Raw genomic sequence first — 21,138 nt, 5'->3', positions numbered from 1 at the left:
GAATAACCACCAAGGAGTGTACATTTAAAATCTGCTTTTTATCAGCCTGTTCATTCCTTTGGAATATCAATACACAAAGTATAGCATCTCCTGTTTTTTGTCTGACTGTGGTCGCATCCAACTGAGTCCAAATTCCTGATTAAGATTATCTCTGGGAGTTGAGAATTTCACGCAGATTCAACAAGAAAAGGTCCCAGTCCATTTGCAAAGTCTCTCAGCATTCTGGGAATTAGATTTGGCCTTTGGGCTGTGACAGGGGTTCTTGTTATGCGGCTACATCTCTGTGCCTTTTATTTCAGAGCTTCTGAGCTGCCTCCTCTTCCTGTCCTAACAGGCCCCTCCCCCACTCCCCATCAGCATTGCCCATCACACAGACCCCAGGAAAATCCCACAGGTGTCCTTATGGGAGCCAAAAGCTGGGCACTGGTTCATATTTAGAGCCTGAGGCATGAAATAAACCAATTCATTCTTTTATGCATAATTTTTCACCTTTTTAAAATAATAAATGACAATGGATATTTTTCCCTGTTGCTTTTCACAATAAGGTGAGGTGCTCATGCTACACAATCGAGACCTTTCCTCATGAAAGATGGACAAACACAGTCTCTGTTCCCCCCGCTCCCTTCTGCTTGGCTTCAGCCACACCGCATACATGTCCACACCGGCAGGGGCCAGCAGGAAAAGCATGGGATTTGGAATCTGATGGACTTTCATTTGGATCTTGCTCCTCCCTCTCATGAAGTTAGCAAGTCCCTTAACTTTTCCTCTTTCTTTGCCTAGCAAAAGGAGCTAATAATACCTTCTCTTGAGGACTGGGTGAGAAAAACACGTATAAAACAGGTGCCTGAGACCAGTGCCCAGCACACCGCGGGTCCTTAATAAATGATCCTCTCTTCCCTTCTGTTCCCATCCTCCCCCTGATACTAGTGAGCCATCAAAAGAGCAGGAAGCACACAGCCTCAGTGGTAAATAGCCATTAGTTCATGCTGCTCTGTGCTGTTCTGTGGGGTTTTCCTGTGAAACAGGTTAATTAGATAAGAGACCTTTTCTTAGCTTACAGATTTTCTGTCCCAGTCTCTCTGTAAAGGTTTTGAGCTCTTTCAAGTATAGAGTCTGAGGGTCATTAGCCAGCCACCCACCCTCCCCACCCCCTGCTGTTCTCAGACGAATCTGGTTCTGTCAATATTTGCTCACCACTGGACATGGGCCCGTGATCCCCAGAGCCAGGCTCTCCTGACCTGTGGGTGGAGCTGCCCCATCTGCCAGATAAGCAGCTTGTGCCTGACTGGCCTGGCCCCAAATCAAGAGAGGGTCTCTTAGCCACTTGTGCCAAAGTATGACTTTTTTACTGGCAGATATTACCCAACAGACTGGGGTTTCTTGCTCATTAACCAAGTCAACAGCCCAAAGACCGTAACGCTCCAAGATTTGCTCCAAAGTTAATCTTTGACTTAAAGGGAGAACATTTTGGAGGACAGTCCCCATTGTGCATTTCTGTACGCGTCTACTCTTGATATCCTGGAAATGCCGAGATGATGGCAAATTGTGCCTGAACAAAGTTTGGCAGTGAACATGACAATCAAGATAAAGCCAAGGGACAAAAGGTTGAAAAGCCACAAAAGAAAGATTCACAAGCTGAAGAACCCTAGAGTCAGCGCAGGAGGTGTGGGAGGAAGCGTGCTCGTTTGCACGACGTTAGGACTTCTGAAGGCGCTAATGTAAACCCTTGTCCGAGGGTGGCTGCAGGACAGAGCTGATGACTGACGTGGGAGATAATGGTGATGCTGAACGAGTACCCTGCTTTGTCTGCACCTGCAGGATTTTTAGGTATGTTCCAATTTTTATTTTAGTGTTTAATAAGCTCAAAGGGTAGGAAAGGAAATTGTATCTTCATTGTAGTTTTACAGAGGGAGTGTCTTTCAGGAAATACACAAATCAGGAGAAAAAGCTTTGGACAGACCTTATGTCCCCATCCGGGACTGAGAAGGTTTGAACATCCTATACTCCTAGAAGCCTCTGGTTTGCTCTGGAACTCCTAACATACAGGTACAGCCAACTGGTAATTATTAACAGAAATTAATTTACTAATTCCTACCTTCTGAGCGGTTCGGAAGTCCTCTTAGAGGGCAGCGTGTCTCCATGCCGGCTGCTCTGGTGGTTAGAGAGCAGAATCTGCCGCTTTGCCCTTCCGAGGGGCATTATGCTCTGTCTTCTGCAACAGCTGGTGCCTGGAGCACTTCCCACAGCCCTTCAAACATTTGATCAGAGGTCTCTTTTGTCTGCCATTATTCAGTACAAATGCACAGTTTCCAGAGCCTGTCCCACCCAGGATCCCTTGATCCACACAGAATGCACGCGGCTGCCTGCAGCACCACAACGTCCTGGCAAGAAGAGAGGGGAGACACCAAATATCCTACTTTACTTCTTATTGGGTTCCTAGGAAGAGGGAGGAAGTTAAAGCACTTGATTAAATAAAGTCCTAGTGATCTGTAACTTTTATTATTTACGAAATGGTGCCTCCTATTGGGAATGGAAATTAAAGCTACCATCACATTCTTTAAACCCGCCCTGGAGACATCTGTGCGTGGTGGGGTGTGAGGGGAGTTACAAAGGCTCTTTTCTTTTCTGGGAATCACACATCCTTTTTTTATACATCTATTGTTTTTTCTTCCAGAGTAAAGAAGTCTGCAAAGTGCCAGGAATTTGAGCTGATCGTAGTCAGTGCAATGCTTCTTTAAATAGGATGCTCTAGCTAGATCTGCTGCTGTGTTACTTTGATCTCCTACTGAGCAAAGAACTGCAAGAGACCATTCAGATAGACACAGACGTATAGCATAATTTTGGTAAATAAATAGTGTTCGGCAAATGTTGAATAAACTAACAAATATCTAGAGTTCCAAAAGTTCAACCACATCATATGTTTCAAAAAGGCAGATATTAAGCCTTTTAAAAATCCTTTTACTTTAACTTATTTTTCATTATAAAGCAGTATCTGGAAATGATTCCTCTGGTTTTCAAATGGATGGTTTGATAAAATGCATTAATGTTTGATGAATCAGATATGCTGGCATAGTGTCCATCTCTCCCGGAACGGTCACCATTTACTGAGTAAAAGCTGCTGTACTGTGGGCTTATGAACACTATCTCTTCAAATCCTTAGTTATAAGAATCACGAGATTAGAATTGTTCTTCCCATTTTAAAGATGAGAACACAATGACTCAAGACTTAAGTAACTTATTAGAGGGCAGAGGGCCTCTAGCAAGTCACCTAAGGAAGAGTTAGAGCTCCGGCCATTAACAGAGCTCTTGAGTACAGGGCTTTGTATAACAGCCCGTGTTCAGAGAAGAGAACAACAATCCTCACAATCAAGTCTCGCACAGGTTCACGATACTCCAGGAATCTCCTGTTCATTCCTTCGGCACATAGGTGCATTGTCATTATTTTCCAGCCTTGAATAGGGCCCAAGTCTTGCAGTAACTAGCAGTATATATGGCGTTGTGCACACTGAAGCCTTTTACTAGTGCCAGTTGAGAGGAGAATAGATGTTGCTGGTTGGATCCCCCTCTGACTTACAGCAATAAGGAAGTCCACCAGCGCCTGTTTTAACTCGAGGTCAGAGTCAAATCTAGCAACTTAGGTGGTTAAGCCAAGCAGGATGAAATGTACCCTCAAGTCAAGAGTGTGGGGCTGGCCCTCGTAGGCAAAGGGGACACACGCTGGGAGCTCCTGCCCTGCCCCAGGGTCTCCTGCTCCATCCTTCTCTATCTGCACCCCAAGACAGCTGACTGGGGCAATCCTGCCTCAAGGCCTGGAGAGGTGCTTTGTCCCTTGACTAAGAGGATAAAATTGGCATCATATTTTAAAAGCTCATTGTAAAATGGTACCCTGTAAATTAGAGGTCCTTGAGGCAAAGCCTGATCTCAGCTTCCTATTTGTGGTCTGCACAAAGGTAAGCATCTTTTTTTCAAATTCTCCGAGTGGCATCACCAATCTAAATGAAGAAAGAATTTTTGCTTATTTAGCCTGCTATGTGGAGCTAAAGGAGAAGTTTGTGGGTAGGATAGCCAAGTCATCCAATTCAAAACTCTAGAACCTTCCATGGCTCCATGGCCCTTCCTTCTCCCCAGTCATCTCCCAGCCCCCAACAAGGAACAAAGCTAGATTTATCTCAGGCCTTGTGTGGGACATAGTAGGTACTCGACAGAAGTTCGGTTATTGAATAGACAAAGGAAAAATGGAAGGGAGGGAAGGAAGGAGAAGGGGGGGAGACTGAGAATGTCAGTATTCAAAATCCAACCTTTTGTTTTTTTAGATTGGCACCTAAGCTAACATCTGTTGCCAATCTTTTCCTCTTCTTCTTCTTCTCCTCCTCCTCCTCCCCGCCCCCTCCACCGGCAAAAGCCCCCTAGTACGTAGTCGTATACTCTAGTTGTGCTATGTGGGACACCACCACAGCATAGCTTGATGATTGGTGCCATGTCCGCGCCCAGGATCCGAACTAGTGAAACACTGGGCCGCCGAAGTGGAGCACGCAAACTTAACCACTCAGCCGCGGGCCGGCCCCCTACCTTAATGTTAACCGTGTGAGGAAACAGCTCTTAAAAAAGTTATTTGGCAATGTGTATTAAAAATCTAAAGAATGTGTACATCCTTTAACCCAGCAAATCTGTATTTAGAAATTAAGTATGTGTGAAAAGATTTTGCTACAAATCAGAATATTGTTCCTAATTATTAAATGTTGCAACCAACCTAACAGTCCAACAACAGGGAATGAGGTCAATGAATTATGACACATCTGCACCTAGTCTTTCCCAGCTCAATAAATAACACCACCGTTAAACCAGTTGTTCAAGCTGGAAACCTAGAATCATTCTTAAATTTCCCTCCTTCTCTTTCAACCTGTCATTCTAAGTCCTATCATTTTCCAAAATACACAGGGAGTCATCTCATAGATGCTTTCAAGGGTTTACTCACCATGGACACAGAGGAAGCACATTGTTCAAGTAGCCAGGTAAGTGGGCATTGATGACTCCACCAACATCATGGAGGGTGAAATAATTTAACCAAGAGCCGTAGAGAAACCTGGACAAGGAAGAGATAGAAAACAATGATGTGGGGTTGTACATATAAAACATATACACAGTACTATACTTGATGGATGATTTAAAACATTTTGCAGAGTTAATTTTGACTAGATGCAACCGGTACCTCCTGTAGACCCTGCATCAAGGTCCTCACTCTTGCCCTCCTTCCACAGGGCATGGAGTCCATAAAGCTAAAGGGATGTGCTCACCCAAAGTCCACCTCCTCCCCACAAGCCCACGCTGGAGGAGCCCTGGACCCTAGAACTCCCTACCCAAACAAGGCTTGCATGGGTCTCTTCTCCAGGTACTTCCTCCTGAGGGAGGATCCTGGCTGTGGCAGGTGGTGTGGACGGAGCTTGGCTCAGGTGTCCACAGGTGAGTGTGAGAAGCCCCTCACGTTGTGGCCTGGAGCAAAGGTGGAAAAAGAATGGGAGCAGGATCTTCCATTTGTCCTCTTGCCTCAGACCCCACGAATGTTAGCAGCCATGCTGGATGAAATGTTTACTTCCAACTATCCTGACTGACCAACACCCCCACTCCATTATATGTCATATCCAACTATTATTCTATGTTATTCCTAGCCAAGCCCCACCATCTCTTGTCTGGGTTACTGCTCTAGCCCCTGACTAGTCTCCCATCTTATACTCCTGCCCCCAATCCATTCTCCTACACAGAACAGGCAGAGTAAGCTTTCTAAAATATAAATCAGGTCGTGTTACTGCCACCGACTGAAAATACAGCACGCACTCCTTGCCATGGCGCAGAAGCCCTCCAGCCTTATCTGTCTCGGCCTCGGTAAGTGCAAGCCACACTGACTGTCTTTCAGTTTCTATCGCTTGCTAAGAAGTGTTCCACCTCAGGGCCTTAGATATGCTTCTCCCTCTGCCTAGAATGCTCTTCTTCAGCTTTCACATGCCAGATTCTTCGTCTTTCAAGTCCAAATTTACTCTTCCTTCCAACAGACCTTCTGCAACCAATTTGTGTACCCCTATTATTTTCTTGTAGTGTCCTGTTCCTTTCCATCATGGCTCTTCATCACAAATCAGGCTGCAGTGTTTATTTTTCTTGTTTATTTGTTCAATGCCTGTTTCCCCATCAAACTGTAAGCATCACATTCAATAATGTGTACACCAGAACTTAATACTGCATAATACGTGTGCAGTTAATTAATCTGTGTAATGGAATACCATTTTGTCATAAAAATAGTTTTCAAAGGATATGACTGGCATAGAAAGTTGCACATGATATAATTTTAAATGAAAAAAAAATCATGCTATATAGTAAAATAAACCCACTTTTCTTTAAAAAATGTGAATATATACTACATAGATGTTTACATATATATTACACATATATGTATGTGTTAAAAAAATCTGCCAGGTGTTACAGTGGTTGTCTGGGTTGGGAAATTGTGAGTGTAGTTTGTTTTCTTAATTTTGCTTATCTTTTAAAATACTAATTGCATATTATCTTCATAAGAAGAATATGTTATTTTTTTTTCTCTCCCCAAAGCCCCAGTACATAGTTGCATATTCTAGTTGTAGGTCCTTCTAGTTCTTCTGTGTGAGCCACTGCCACAGCATGGCTACTGACAGAGTGGTGTGGTTCCACACCCGGGAACTGAACCCGGGCCGCCAAAGCAGAGCATGCCAAACTTTGATCTCTAGGCCATCAGGGCTGGTTCTATATTTTTGTAACTAAATACACTAATATCCATCTGTAGACAAACTGTCACAGTAAACTGACATTTTTCTTGGAAGCAGTCTAGATGTCCAGCATTAAGTGACGTTGAGCCTGGGAGGGGCACATCCATTCAATAAAATGTTAGGCAGCCATTAAAAATCTGTGTGAAGGATGTCACGGCGTGGAAAATGCCAATTATATAATATTAACTTAGAAATGAAGAGAAAATGGGATTCAATAGTAAAAATAATGTTTAAATCATGTTATTGCTTTGCAGTAATAGAATTACGGTGATTTTTTGTTTGTTTCCTAAGTTCCTAGAACATCACTTTCTACATTTAAAATTTTTATTTTTCAGTAAGTGTGTGCTTGAACAATTTATATGTACTCTCTCCTTGTTAGACATTAGGGGTTTTTTGGTAAGAATATTTGTGTAATTTAGCCTTTCTATGTAAATTACTTCAAAATAAAATCTCTCATTTCCTAGGATGTGTAATGCATGACTAATTCCACAAGGGGGCAGTATTATAGAGATTAAGCAGCATTGGCGAATTTGCTGGGGTCAGTTCATTGCATTATTCCTAACCTTAGTTTTCCTTATGTTTGATCTTTGATTTACATTGACATTTACATTCATTTTAAGTTCCAAGAATATAATATATTTTATGGTTCTTATTATAAAATTGTAAGTTAAATAATTCCACTGACTGGGAGAATGAGAAGGTGTCTGCTCACACATTTTCATCCCCACTACTTGTTTGTTCCCTACATCTTTTTCATTTTTAAAAATAATAGTCAAATGATATCAGTTGCTATTTCTGGAAAGCCTTTGATGAGTGAGTCATCGTGCTGGGTCTTTATACACATTACCTCATTCACTCTTGCAGAGTAGATGTTGTTCTTCCCATTTTACAGATGAGAAAACAGAGGCTAAGAGAAGACTGGTAATTTGCCCAAAGTCACGCAGTTACTATTTGCCAAGAGCCTGAATTCAAGCCCAATCTCCGGAAAGAAATAGTTAAATGAATAAATCGACAAATAAGCAAATAAACGAGTAAATAAATAAAATGACTGTATATAAATGAATAGATGGATTGAAGAAATCATTTTGCTCGTTATGGGTAATAAAAAAAATACCAGTTACAACAATAAAGTTAAAAAATCAACGCAAAATATACAAGTTTGAAAAAATAGCCATTTTCTCATAACTCAAAGATAATAACTACTAGTCTTCTGGCACATTTCCTTTGTGTGTGTGTGTCTAGCTGTCTGTTTATCTATCACATATCTGCCTAATTCAGGTCATATTAAAAATAAAAGGTTATAGTAAATAAGATATATATTAAGTAATTTCTATCTTCCGTTTTTCAACATAATATATGAAAATTTCCCTCCTGTTATTAAAAATCTCTTGAAAGCAAGACTAATAGATTTATAATATTCTTTCATTTGAATGTATTGTATTTTATTCTGTTTTCCTGTAATTGAATTCAGCAATTTCCTCTGAAAACTAGGAGATTATTAATAATGCTAAAATGATATGCTTCGTATAGAAATCTTTATGTCTGCCGATCGTTAAGAGTACATTCCTGGAACTTGAATGACTTATTAGATAAAAAGAAATGAACTTTTAAAAGGCTCTTGTTAAGTTATCATTTTTAACCTGATGATTAAGGTAACAAATTTTCATTTTAATATATGTAGCAGATATTTCCAGAAAAGAGAGAAAAACTATGCCACATCCCTCTTACCAGAATAACTGCTTTTATGATTTTTGTGTATTTCCTGCTAGATTAATGTATTTGTATATCTTTACTTATAATATTTATCCACATGTATATACCCATTTTCACAGAGTTGATCCTAAAATATATAAACTTTCGTATCCTGTCCCTGTCATTTAACATTGTATAACATTTTGCAGAGAGAGACATAAATGAGCACGTTTCATATCGTTAAATATTCTTCAAAAACATCTTTAATAGTGAATATAAATTATATTAATATTAATATATTAGTTATATTGTTTTATTATTAAGCTTTTAGATTATTTATAATCTTTTTATTGTAGAGATATATTTGTCACATGCTGATTATTTCCTTAAGATAGACTTCTGGAAATATTACTAAATGCAAATAATGTTATGGTACTTCTTTGTGAATGTTGATACATATGCCAGATTGCTCTCCAGAAAGGTCCTACCAGTTTAGGTTTGTATTTAAATCTGTGACTGCCACCATTTCACCACCCTTGACAGGTGCTCAGGACATCATTTTCATCGAATGGCCTTTGATAACCCTCAAGGCAAAAAATGACAGCCCTTATTGTTTTCATTTGCATTTCTTATTAGCAAATTGAATATTTCGCATTAATTTATCAGTCTTTTCTGTTTCCTCTTCTGTAAACTGTCTATTTTTTCATATCCTTTGCCAATTTTGCTATTGCGATGTCACTGCTTTTCTTACTGTTTGTTAAAAGATTTTTGTATATTAGGGCTATTAGCACTTCTTCAGTCACATTTATGGCAAATATTTTTCCTTATTTATAATTTGTCTTTTAATTTTGTTAGTGATATTTTATCTATAAATGATTTAAATTTTTATAGTACACAAATTGATCATTTATTTTGTGTTATCTTCCCTTTTTTTATTCAAAAGTCCAACCTTACCCCCGCCCCTGAATTGGTAAAATACTTTATATTTTCTTCAATTTTAAATTTTCTTTAATTAAGGTATAATTTATGTTCTATTTGTGATGGAGTTTTTTCTTTCATTTTTTGTATTTATTAACAGCTGAAAATAATTTTGTTATATAATATGGAGGAAGGTGCACATTGAATATTTAACAAATTTCCACCAAATAATTTATTAGTATTTTATCCCTTCCCACATTGATTTGTGAAGGTGTTTTATCACATGTGGTAGACTCCTAATATTCCAAGCAGTCTAGTGTGAAGAGTTTGGACTTGTTGATCAACCCCACCTAGGTTCAAATTCTGGCTCTGCTGTTTTTTTGCTTGTGGGCAAGTTAATTACGCCCATCGAATCCTCAGTTTCCCCATCTGTAAAAGAGGGGATCGTAGGGAGGGTTCCATTCTATGTCCATGCAGAGCGTTTAGCATGGGGTGTGTGACCTGGGAAACGTTCAGAAAAGAACATGTTAGTTGCTATGACTATGACCATGATGTTGATAAAGTTTCCCATACTTTAATAAGTCCTGATGTTCTTGAATGAGTAGAAAGCTTTAATAAGTTACTAGGGATTTCATTGAAAAATAAAACACAGCTGTGTTCACATCTCCACAGTGGGCATTAGCTTGGCTCACTCACGGCCAAATGACACACTTCCGCATCCATGGGGCACACAATTCATGTCATACCTTAGAAGGAAGATCTGGAAGGATAGAAAAACAGATTATCTCAAAGGTTAGAGGGATTTGAGGATAGGGTGTTTCTGAATTACTTTAATTTTTTAATAGCAATTATGTGTACTGAGGAAAAAACAGTAAAGATATTTCCACTGGAAAAAAATGCATGCCTCAACAAAGTTAGAGCTGAATCATCATTCAAGATTTAGAGCTCTTTGCAAACAGTAAAAACATCAGCACTTAAATCTGCAAATACAGATTTAAATGCAGTGATGCCTTTTAGGGACCTTTTCCAGGTGTATCTCTTGTTTCATCACTCTCTCCATGGTTTCTTGTGCCAGTGTAATTTATTGTAGTCTTAGATGGCATGTTCATATCTGTAAGGGCAATTCCCTACACCAATCTTCATTTTGAAATTTTGCTTAGCAACTCTTGCCCATTTTTCTTCCAGATGAAATTTAGATTCACTTTAGGCCTTTCCATTTGCCTGTAGTCTCCACTTGGGTTTCTAATGAGCATGTCACACTTAACATTCCCAAACCAAACTCCCTTCTCAGTAAATGGTAACATCGCACTTCCATTTGCCAGGAAGGAAAACCATGCAATGATCCTTGACTACTCTTTTTCTCTCATACCCCATGTCCAGTCCATCAGCAAATCCTGTAAACTCTATTTTTCCATAGAGGTCCATAAGCCAGTCACTTCTCACTACCTCCACTACTGCCACCCTTTATTTCTTGCCTAAAAAATTTCAGTTGGTTCCCAACTCGTCTTCCTGCTTTCAGCCTTGTCCCCCTACCTATTATTCTCACACAGGAGTCAGAGTGATCCTTTTCAAATCTAAGTCAGATCTCCTCACTCCTCTGCTCAAAACTCTCCAATGTCTTGCCAGCTCACTCAGAATAAAATTCAAAATCCCGACATGATTCATCCCAACCCATCCACCCATTACTGCTCTCCAGTCATTTCCTACCATTCTCTCTCCATTCACTCTGCTCCAGCCCCAAGACTGCTGGCCCCTGGCTGTTCTGTGTATAATAAGGCATATCTCAGGGCCTTTGTACTTGCTTCCACGCGTCTCATGCCCTCACTTGTTTCAGGTCTCAGTACCAATGTGACCTTATCAGTGAGGCTTTCCTTGAACTACTCAGGTAAAATGGTAACTCCACCACTGTATTCCCTGTCTCGCTTAATATCCTTTATTTTTCTTTGTAGCACCTATTATCATTTGACATATAAAATCACTTAACTGGTTACTGTCTGTCAAAAAGGTCTCTGCAGTTTTAGTTGAAGACTATTCATCATATAAATTAACTTGGAAAAAAAAATTTTCTAAATATTCTTCCCATGAAGAACTTTGGTATTATCTCAGTTTTGTTTAAATCTTCTTTTGTGTCTCTTAGTAGTGTGTGTAAGTGCCTTAATTATAGTTCTTATCATTTAGGGCTAAATGACTTCTTTATTTTTTTAAAGATTGGCACTTGAGCTAACAGCTGTTGCCAATCTTCTCTTTCTTTTTCTCCCCAAAGCTCTCCAGTACATAGCTGTATATTCTAGTTGTAGGTCCTTCTAGTTGTGGCATGTGGGACACCGTCTCAGCATGGCTTGATGAGCGGTGCCGTGTCCACGCCCAGGATCCGAACTGGGGAAACCCCGGGCCGCCGAAGCAGAGCATGCAAACTTAACCACTCAGCCACAGGGCCAACCGGCCCCTAAATCATTTCTTACTTAAGTTTTTCATAGTTATTCTTTCCCTTTTTTATTGAGATAAAATTCACATATCATAAAATTCATGGTTTTTAGTGTACAGTTCATGGTTTTTAGCATATTCAAAAAGCTGTGCAACCATGATTACTATCTAACTCCAGAACATTTTCATCATCCAAAAAAGAAACCCCCGTGCCTTTTAGCAGCTGGTGCCTATTCTTCTCACCCAGGACCTGGCAACCACTAGTCTACTTTATTTCTCTATGAATTTGCCTATTCTGGATATTTCATGAAAATGGAATTGTACAATATGTAGACTCTTTTGTCTGGCTTCTTTTGCTTAGCATAATGTTTTCAAGGTTTGACCAAGTTGGGACATATACCAGTACTTCACTCCTTTTTATGGCTGAATAATATTCCATTGTATAATATACCCCATATTGTTTATCCATTCATCAGTTGATAGATATTTAGGTTGTTTGCACCTTTTAGCTGTTAGGAATAATGCTGCTATGAACATCTGTGTACAAGCTGTTTTGTGGATACACTTTCAATTATCTTGAGTATGTATCTGGGAGTGGAATTGCTAGGTCATACTGTAACTATGGTTAACTTTTTTAGGAACTGTCAAACTGTTTTACACAGCAGCTGCACCATTTTAATTCCCAGTGGCTATGTATGAGGGCTCCAATTTCTCCACATCTCGCCAATATATATTTTCCACCTTTTTGATTATAACCATCCTAGTGGGTGTGAAGTGTTGTCTCATTGTGGTTTTGTTTTGCGTTTTCCTAGTGTCTCATGATTTTAAGCATCTTTCTATATATTTATTGGCCATTTGTATATCTTCTTAAGAGAAATATCTATTCAGGTCCTTTGCCTATTTTTTTAATTGGGTTGTTTGTTTTTTTGTTGTTGAGTGTAAGAGTTCTTTATATATTCTGGATATTCGACCCTTATCAGATATGTGATTTGCGTATATCTTCTCCCACTCCATGGGTTGTCTTTTCACTTTCTTATAGTGTCTTTTGAAGCATAAAAGTGTGTAATTTTTTTTTTTAAGATTTTATTTTTTCCTTTTTCTCCCCAAAGCTCCCCAATACATAGTTGTATATTCTTCGTTGTGGGTCCTTCTAGTTGTAGCATGTGGGACGCTGCCTCAGCGTGGTTTGATGATCAGTGCCATGTCCGTGCCCAGGATTCGAACCAACGAAACACTGGGCCGCCTGCAGCGGAGTGCACAGACTTAACCACTCGGCCACGGGGCCAGCCCCAAAAGTGTGTAATTTTGATGAAGCATAATTATCTATCTTTTCTTTGGTTGCTTGTTCTTTTGTTGTCATATCTCAGAAACCATTGCCTAATCCAAGGTCGTAAAGACTTAGCCCTGTTTTCTTCTGAGAGTTTTATCATTTTAGCTCATTTAGGTCTTTGACCCATTTTTAGTTAATTTCTTATATTCTGTGAGGTAGGTGTTCAGCTTTCTTCTTTTGCATGTGGATATCCAATTGTTCCATCACCCTTTGTTGAAGACTATTCTTTCCCCATTAAACACTCTTGTCAAGGTCAAAACCAATTGACTATGGATGTATGGGTTTATTTCTGGATGTGCAATTCTATTCTATTGGTCTATATGTCTTAGTTGAGCTAAGTGAAATGAGTACATTTTGTTCTCTAACAAGTACCTGGAGTATAGTTGAGCACTGGCCCGTGCTTCTTACCTGTCACAAGGCAGGGACAGGAAATAGACATCCTCCTCTGAGACATGAGGATCATAAGAAGGGCATGTACCTGAAAAAAGGGTGGAACTCTGATCAGTTCCAACGGTCTCCTTAGAGACAAATTGACACATAAAGCCCAAATTCCAGCCCATATTGCTTGACTAAAAGAATTTGCGGCCTAGTAAATTTTAGGCAGATATGACTCCAGACACCCATCTCAGCACCCTCAAATTTATCTGATAAGTATTTAGTGAGCCCCTACTCTGCACTGTGCACAATAAATTTATTTGACTTTGATTTGAGGACTTTTATTTCTAGCATACATCCAACATAAACTATTTGCAAATTTACCAAAAACAGAAAGTTGACTATATGAAATTATCATTTTTTATAGGTTAAAAACAGTTGAATGGGGCTGTAGTTTTTGAGCAGTTGATTTCTAGCCCTGCTTTTTGTCAATAATTAACTAGTAGGCCAACTACCTGTTCGGGCCACTCCTTGTTAAAGGTAATAAAACCTTATTATTTGTGTATAATAGAATGCTTGTTTTTCTGGTCCACTTTGTTGAAGGTGGGTGGGGGGACACATCTGCAGGATTGCATAAAACTTATCCAAAATGCTATCAGATTATTAACAAGCAATATGTAAAGAAGGGGGGCAGAGACAATGATTTGCTGGGCCTAGAAGCTGTATCCTTCTGTCTTTGAGGGACCAAAGCCTTGTTGTAGTATGATCTGTGTGAACAACCAACGACTGATCTCTCTCTTCCTCTCTACTGGTACCAAAGATCCTAGAATAGCACAGTATAGTTTATGTCTGGTAACGTTCAATCTTGATGACAGCTGGAACAAGCATCATAACCCTAAACCTTGGAACGAAGACGGCTTTCTGCCCAGCACAAGTTCTATTACAATGCATTACAGTGAACTCAGAAAGATGGCCCAGACTTTACAATGAAATTATTCCTTTTTAAGTTGATTAAAATTGAGCCTTCCATTTGACATTATATAGATTAAGAACTTCATCAAAAGACAAAAAGGCAAGGCACAGATTGGAAAAATGATATTTGTAAAACACATTTGATAAAGGACTCCTATCCAAAATTTATGAGGCCTTCTGCAAATCAGTAAGAAAAAGACAGACAATGCAAGTGGGTAAAAGACTTGAATGGGCACTCCACAAAAGAGCATAGTCAAATGCTCGGTGAGCATGTAAAATGATGCTTGACATCCTTTAGTTATCAGGGACATACAATTAAAATCATGAGATACCACTACCCACCCACCAGAATGGCTAAAATTAAAGGTGTTGGCTAGGTTGTGGGGCAACTGAAACTCTCATATACTACTCATGGGAAAATAAGTCAGTGCGAACACACTGGAAACTTGTTTGGCTGTACTATTAAGGCTAAAAATAAATACATGTCCTAAGATCCAGCAAGTCCACTCCTGGGTATGTACCAAATGGAAATGCACGCACGTGTGCACCCAAACACATGTTCAATAATGTTCATGGAAGGATTATTTGTAAGAGCCAAAGACTGGAAACAACTCAAGTGTCCACAACAGTCGAATGGATTAATAAATTATGGTATATTCATATGATGGCATACCACACAGAAATGAAAAAGAATGAATTGCAGCTAACTTCAAACAACATGAATAAATCTCACAGATAGAATGTTGAGCTAAAAAGCTAGACATAAAAGACTACACACAGTGTGATTCCGTTTAAATCAAGTATAAGAACAGGGAAAACTGATCTATCGTAAAAGAGAACAGAATAATGGTTACTTTGAAGTGCTTTGATTGGGAGGGCAAATGAGGAGTCTTTTTAGGTGCTGGAAATATCCTAAATGTCAGTGCGGATGGTGTTACACGGATACATACATGTATAAAAATTCATTAGCCACGTATGCTTAAGATTTGTATACTTTATTGTGTTTACATTAAAATTAAAATTTTAAAAGGTACATTAAAAAATAAAGTTTTCCAGACTTTATCCTCTATTTTGTAAAGTCAGGCAAATGCCCCTTCTATCCCCAGCAGGCAGCTAGAGGGGTGTTCTTGAAGAGCGTAAAACAGGACTTGGGGCCCTCAGAAGCAGAGGAACCATACTAAAATCAGGGCCATTAAGCGGAAGGCTGCATTCTGATGGCGGAGGGCCTGAGGCCCTTCTTCCCCCTCTTAGCTCCCCAAATTCTAGCAACCAGGCTTTCACCCACCAACCAGGAGACTGCAAGATTATTCTCTGGGGAATCTGACTAGCCCAAGGGAAAACACCTAATGGTGCTCGCGCCAGGAGTTCACCAACTGAGTGGCCCAGCCAGATCATCTTAGAGTGAAGCACCTCAGTGACAAAATCTACTCACAAATAAAAAACTTCCAATTAGTTTTTAGTGCTCCATTCTTAAATAAGAATTACCAGACTCTTGAGGAAAGTCTCTACATGATAGATGGAGACCAAAAGAAAGAGAAAACAAGAAAACGACTTGGAGGAAACAGACTGTAAGATAGAATAAAACTTTTTTAAAAATTGCTAAATTCAGATAGATAATAGAAAAGAGTATATTGATGAAAATAGCTTGTATTTAAAAGAGGAAGAATCAGAGAGAAAAAAGCTCTTGAAAATTAAGAATTAAAATTAAAAATTAAAAACAGAACAAAAATGTAAAACTTAATAGAAGGTTTGGAAGATGATTTAGAGCCAATCTGTCAGAGGGTAGGGCAAAAAGACCAAGATGCAAAAGATAAGATTAGAGATACGTTCCAGGTGATTCAACATCCAAAAAATAGGGACTCTAGAGAGGTTGGGATGGGAGGGAGGAACAAAAGGAGGTAGGGAGGGAGAGAAAAAGAGAGGGTGGAGGGGAGAAATGTTATACACAGAAAAAGGATCAAGAATCAGAGTGACAAGGGCTTTCTCCACAGAGCCCTGGGAGCTAAAAGAAAATAGAAGGACACCTTCAAAATTCTGAGGGAAAATGATTTCCATTGTAGAATTCTCTACCTATACAAACTGTGAAATAAATGTGAGGGTGGAATATAGACATTTCAGCCATGCAAGGGATTTACGTGGAATGATACCAATCACACCAAGATCATAATCAGAGAAAATTGATCCCTCTAAATGTTTTCTATGCAAAAAAAAGAGATAATCATGATCAACTGTTTTTATTTCAAGGAAGTAGAGTGAGAAAAAATTAAGTCAAAAGACAGCAGGATGAAATAAAAGTAGTAATTGTAATAACAAATGAGAGTAAAAAGTTGAAACCATTTAAATTCACCTCTTATTCCACAAATGTGTACTGAGTGTCTACTTTTTGTGAGCACTGTTTTAAATGCCGAGGATACAGTGGTGAACAAAACAGATAAAAGTCTTCCCTCTCAGAGCACATTAGGCAAATGTTTGAATAATAATTATATAATTACTTAATGATATATTGTGTAACCATTAAAAATTTCCATGAATAACAGAAACGTGGGAAATGTGTATTATATAAAGTGAGGTGAAAAAAACACGAACTGTGGACAATGACAAAAGGGAAGTCATCAACCTGAAAATAGGTATGCTAGGATGGTCAAATTATGAATGAAGTTTTCTTTTTTCAAAATTCCCTTTAATTTTATGTTGGGTTCTCTAACAGACAAAGGAAACATCAAAAATTAAAAGAAATAAAATTGATAAAAATCCTATGTTGCATATTTAAAATTCTTTCCAAATATTTCACTTGGAAAGAGTTGCTGTCACTTTTCAAATATTTTTATTGTCTGACATCTTGATAACTATTAACCCTTTGCAGGATGCTGATTTAAATTCAGGAGCCATCAAAGAAATTCTCCTAAGAAGGGGTATTCTTTCTCTTCCTTAAGAAAGAGAATGGGAAATTATCCACTCCTGATGGGAAAAACATGGCCTCTTGGTTAGATGCTGGTGTGAACTTTTTCTTTCTACTCCAGCTTTGCAGGAAAAGATGAAGGCAGATCCAGCGTCAAATTGGAGTCTAGAAAGTGCGATTAAACCTTGCCTGTTAATTAGCTCCATGAGCTAATGAGCTCTGTGAGCAGAGTGAATTGACGCTATAATTGAACCAGAGAAGTCTCTGGCAGCTTACGGGCAGTTGATACCATAGTTTTCCGTAAAGGGACACTCTAGCATTCCTGGCTGGTGAGGGAATAATACCAGCCGTGCGGTTGCCGAGGTCCTTTCCACAGGTGGTAGTGAAAGCTCATTTTAGCACCAAGTGTTTGTGTCAAACACGAGATTTCAGGAATCTCTGTGTGAGTTACTGTGTAGAGAATTCCTTTATACTGTAAAAGAATTAAAGGTTTCTTGGCCCAGCTAATTAGATGTGGCCTTGGACATCAAATCTGAGAAGGGTCGTCTGGGCTCCCAAGGGATCTGACACAAAGAAAATTCAGGAAGCCTTGAAATGAGTGTTCTAATGGTCTTTGGATGAGTCAGATGCTGTAGTTTTTTCATGTTCAAGGGTAGTAGGAAAGATATTGCATCACAGTGTCATATAAAATCTTGTTCAATCAGACTATACACTTTATTTACATTTGGCTTTTTAAATAATATTTTAAAATTTAAAAATAGGAGGAAAGCTAAATGTAATGTGATCTCCTGGATGGGATCCTAGAATAGAAAAGGACACTAGGGAAAATTAATGAAATTTGAATAAAGTATGGAGTTTCGTTAATAACTATATACCACTGTGGGTTCATTAGTTGTGACAAATGTGCCATAGAGATGTAAGATGTTAACCATAGGGGAAACTAGTTGTGGAGCATATGGGCACTCTCTGTATTATCTTTGCAACTTTTCTGTAAACCTAAACCTATTCTAAAATTAAAAAGATTATTTTAATAAAAAAATAGGAGGAGAGAACTTTTATCTCAATCTCAGACAAATCACAGCTTTGGCACAAGCCTGGTGTTCGGGCCACATGCATAACCAAGCATGAGCCACTATCGGGTGTCAGTCTAATCATAGCTTCCGTTATTTTCAGTGATGGGGGAAAAAGTCCTGAAAGTTGAAACTGCAAGTCAAAATATGTAAAATCATAAAACATGGAGCTGATAAGACGGCAAAGTTTAGAGAAGTTGTGGAAAATAGGAAGCCATTGTAATTTCTTGAATGAGGAACTGATGTCGTAAGAGCAATGATGTAGGGATTTATTTTATGAGCAGTTTGCAAGGTGGATTGAAGTTGGGGAGAAATCTGAGGCGGGGGATCAGCAAAGAGGCCACAGTTGGCAAATGAAACAAAAATCTTGAGACTATAACCCTAAAACGAAACTTGCAAGGATTTCAGGCACGGTTATTCTTACTGCCACATACAACCTGTTGTAGTCGCCTGCGGACAAGCAGTGCTTCTTGTGGAGACGAGTGTATCAGGTGGTCTCAGCCTGCCTTCATTAGATCTTTGACTCATAGAACTGCTTTTGGTCCCCTTGTTCCAAGTCCAAGCTCTCCTGGCATCTGGTCAGGACTGTATCTTGTCACCTCTGCTTGTCCTGCAGTGGCCCCGTGCTTGTTTGATAGTCAAGCTTGAGTCAACACTTCCTTTTTATTTTTAACCCACGTATTTGGAAATGATTTCAAACTTACAGAAAAGCTGCAAGAATAAAAATAGTACGTGGAACACCATAGACTCTTGTTACATTTATTGTTAAGCATTTATTTCTCTCTCTCTCTATATATATATATATATACACACATAAATGAATGTATATACACCTAATATTTTTCAACGATTTAAGAATAATTTGCATACAGCCTGGTCCCTTAGTCTTAACTACTTCATTGTGTATTTCGTAAGAATAAGGATATCCTTTTCCTACACATCGCTCATCAAGCCATGTTGTGGGGCAGCATGCCACACACAAAATAGAGGAAGATTGGCACAGATGTTAGCTCAGGGTCAATCTTCCTCATCAAAAGAAAAAAGATATCTGAGAACCTGGGTTCAAATCTTGATTTTACCCCCTTGTCAGCTGTATATTTGTGGGCAAGTAACTTCTGTGTCTACATTTTCCCATGTATATAATGAAGATAATCATGGTATGTTCCTTTAAGGTTGTTGAGAGGATTAAATGCATTAATAAATATAAAGTGCTTAGAACAACTCCTGACACATAGTAAGGAGTACTAGATTAGCATTTGTCATTATCAATGTCAGTATTATTCTTTGACAAAGACGTTTTAGAATAGCTGAACGACTGAGTCAAACAAACACATAATGAATCAAATTCAAAACTAATTTAGAGAATCTGATTGTATGGTACTGTCAGAGACCCAATCCTGAAATTCACATGAAACTTTGGATTTTTCACTCCCGTGACTCACTTAGCAGTGGGATAGGTGAGACTAGCCTAATGGGTGTTCCCATAGTTGAGTTCAATTCAAGAACCGGAGACCAAGTAAATGTACTGAAGTTGACAATGAAGATTATTTTAATAAAAAAATAGGAGGAGCGATGTGTAGGTTTGCGCCCAGGATCCAAACCTGTGAGCACCGGGTTGCCGAAGCGGAGCACACGAACTTAACCACTACACCACCAGACCGGCCCCAGATATCTTTCTTATTTGTTAATCTAAGTGAGCGTGTATTTGGCCTCTTACATTTCAGTGTCTTCCCTAAAGATGATGCCACACTATTTCTTGTTATCGATTGCTTCTCATGTGTTGTGTTCCCCTAGGAGAGAAGCATTCATTTTCTCAATGTGTTTATTTTTCAGCTGAAGAAAAGGTGACTGGTCCCATGAGCCCGGAAGAATGAATTCAGAGGAGGCTGTTTACACGAGGTTCTCCCACTCACCAGCTGTTGAGAGTCTGAGGCCGAAGAGCAGGATCTTATTACTTCAATGGAAGCGTGCGACCATGTTCCCAAGCCAACAGCAGCCAAGTGGATTTGCTACAGTGGGGCTGTCTAATAAATGATTAATCAGAAGCATTGGAGACAAATGTGTCTTGCAGCAGTGTCTTCAAATTTAGTGTTGCTTTCTTATCTAGCCTTGCGTGTGTTTAAGTGATCCCTGCTGCTTCTCGCTCTGGCGCCAGTGCTAGCTTGAAGGCTGGATCCGCCATGGAATTCTCTCCATTCAGGCTGGGTCTGTTCTATTTGACTGCTATTTATAGAGCCATTGTGGGTTAATAACTATTTATTGAGTGCCTGTTCCATGCCAATTATTAGGCTGGGTGCTTTACAAACATTTAATCCTCACAAAAACCCTGTAAGAATGCACCTATCATCTCTATTTTGCCAACAAGCAAAACGGGGGTGGGGGGGGTGGCTAGGAGAGGTTGTGTATGGGGATCACATAGTTGGCAGAACCATGGCTCAAATCTTGGTCTAGATCCAAGGCCCCTGCACCTTAACACTGTTCTGCCTGTCACTGCTCTGAAGATCCTCAGCCCCTCACATCATCACTGGTCTTCCTCTCCTCAGTAGAGGTGGGGATGGTGGTGTGTGTATGTGGGAAGTGTCTGAGTGAGGGGACTGGGGAGGCTTTAGAGGCACAGAAGAATCACAGATTATTTTCTAAGAACAATAACACAATGTTCTTTTCGAT

The 21,138-nt window shown here is 39.3% G+C and overlaps 1 protein-coding gene across 1 annotated transcript in view; it reads left to right on the top strand.

Annotated features, from left to right (window-relative positions):
- Positions 1 to 20,530, top strand: part of SLC44A1 (solute carrier family 44 member 1) — a 178,691-nt gene extending 158,161 nt beyond the window's left edge. Inside the window, exon 16 of the mRNA XM_070519087.1 lies at positions 20,305 to 20,530. Within this exon, the coding sequence (XP_070375188.1) occupies positions 20,305 to 20,319 (15 nt within the window). The 3' untranslated portion in view covers positions 20,320 to 20,530. The remainder of the gene's footprint in view (positions 1 to 20,304) is intronic.
- The last annotated feature ends 608 nt before the right edge of the window (positions 20,531 to 21,138 follow it).

This window comes from Equus asinus, chromosome 10 (assembly GCF_041296235.1).
Source record: "Equus asinus isolate D_3611 breed Donkey chromosome 10, EquAss-T2T_v2, whole genome shotgun sequence".
Lineage (NCBI taxonomy): Eukaryota > Metazoa > Chordata > Mammalia > Perissodactyla > Equidae > Equus > Equus asinus.
The sequence above is the reverse complement of the archived record's forward strand: the minus strand, read 5'-3'. Positions and strand labels throughout refer to the sequence as shown.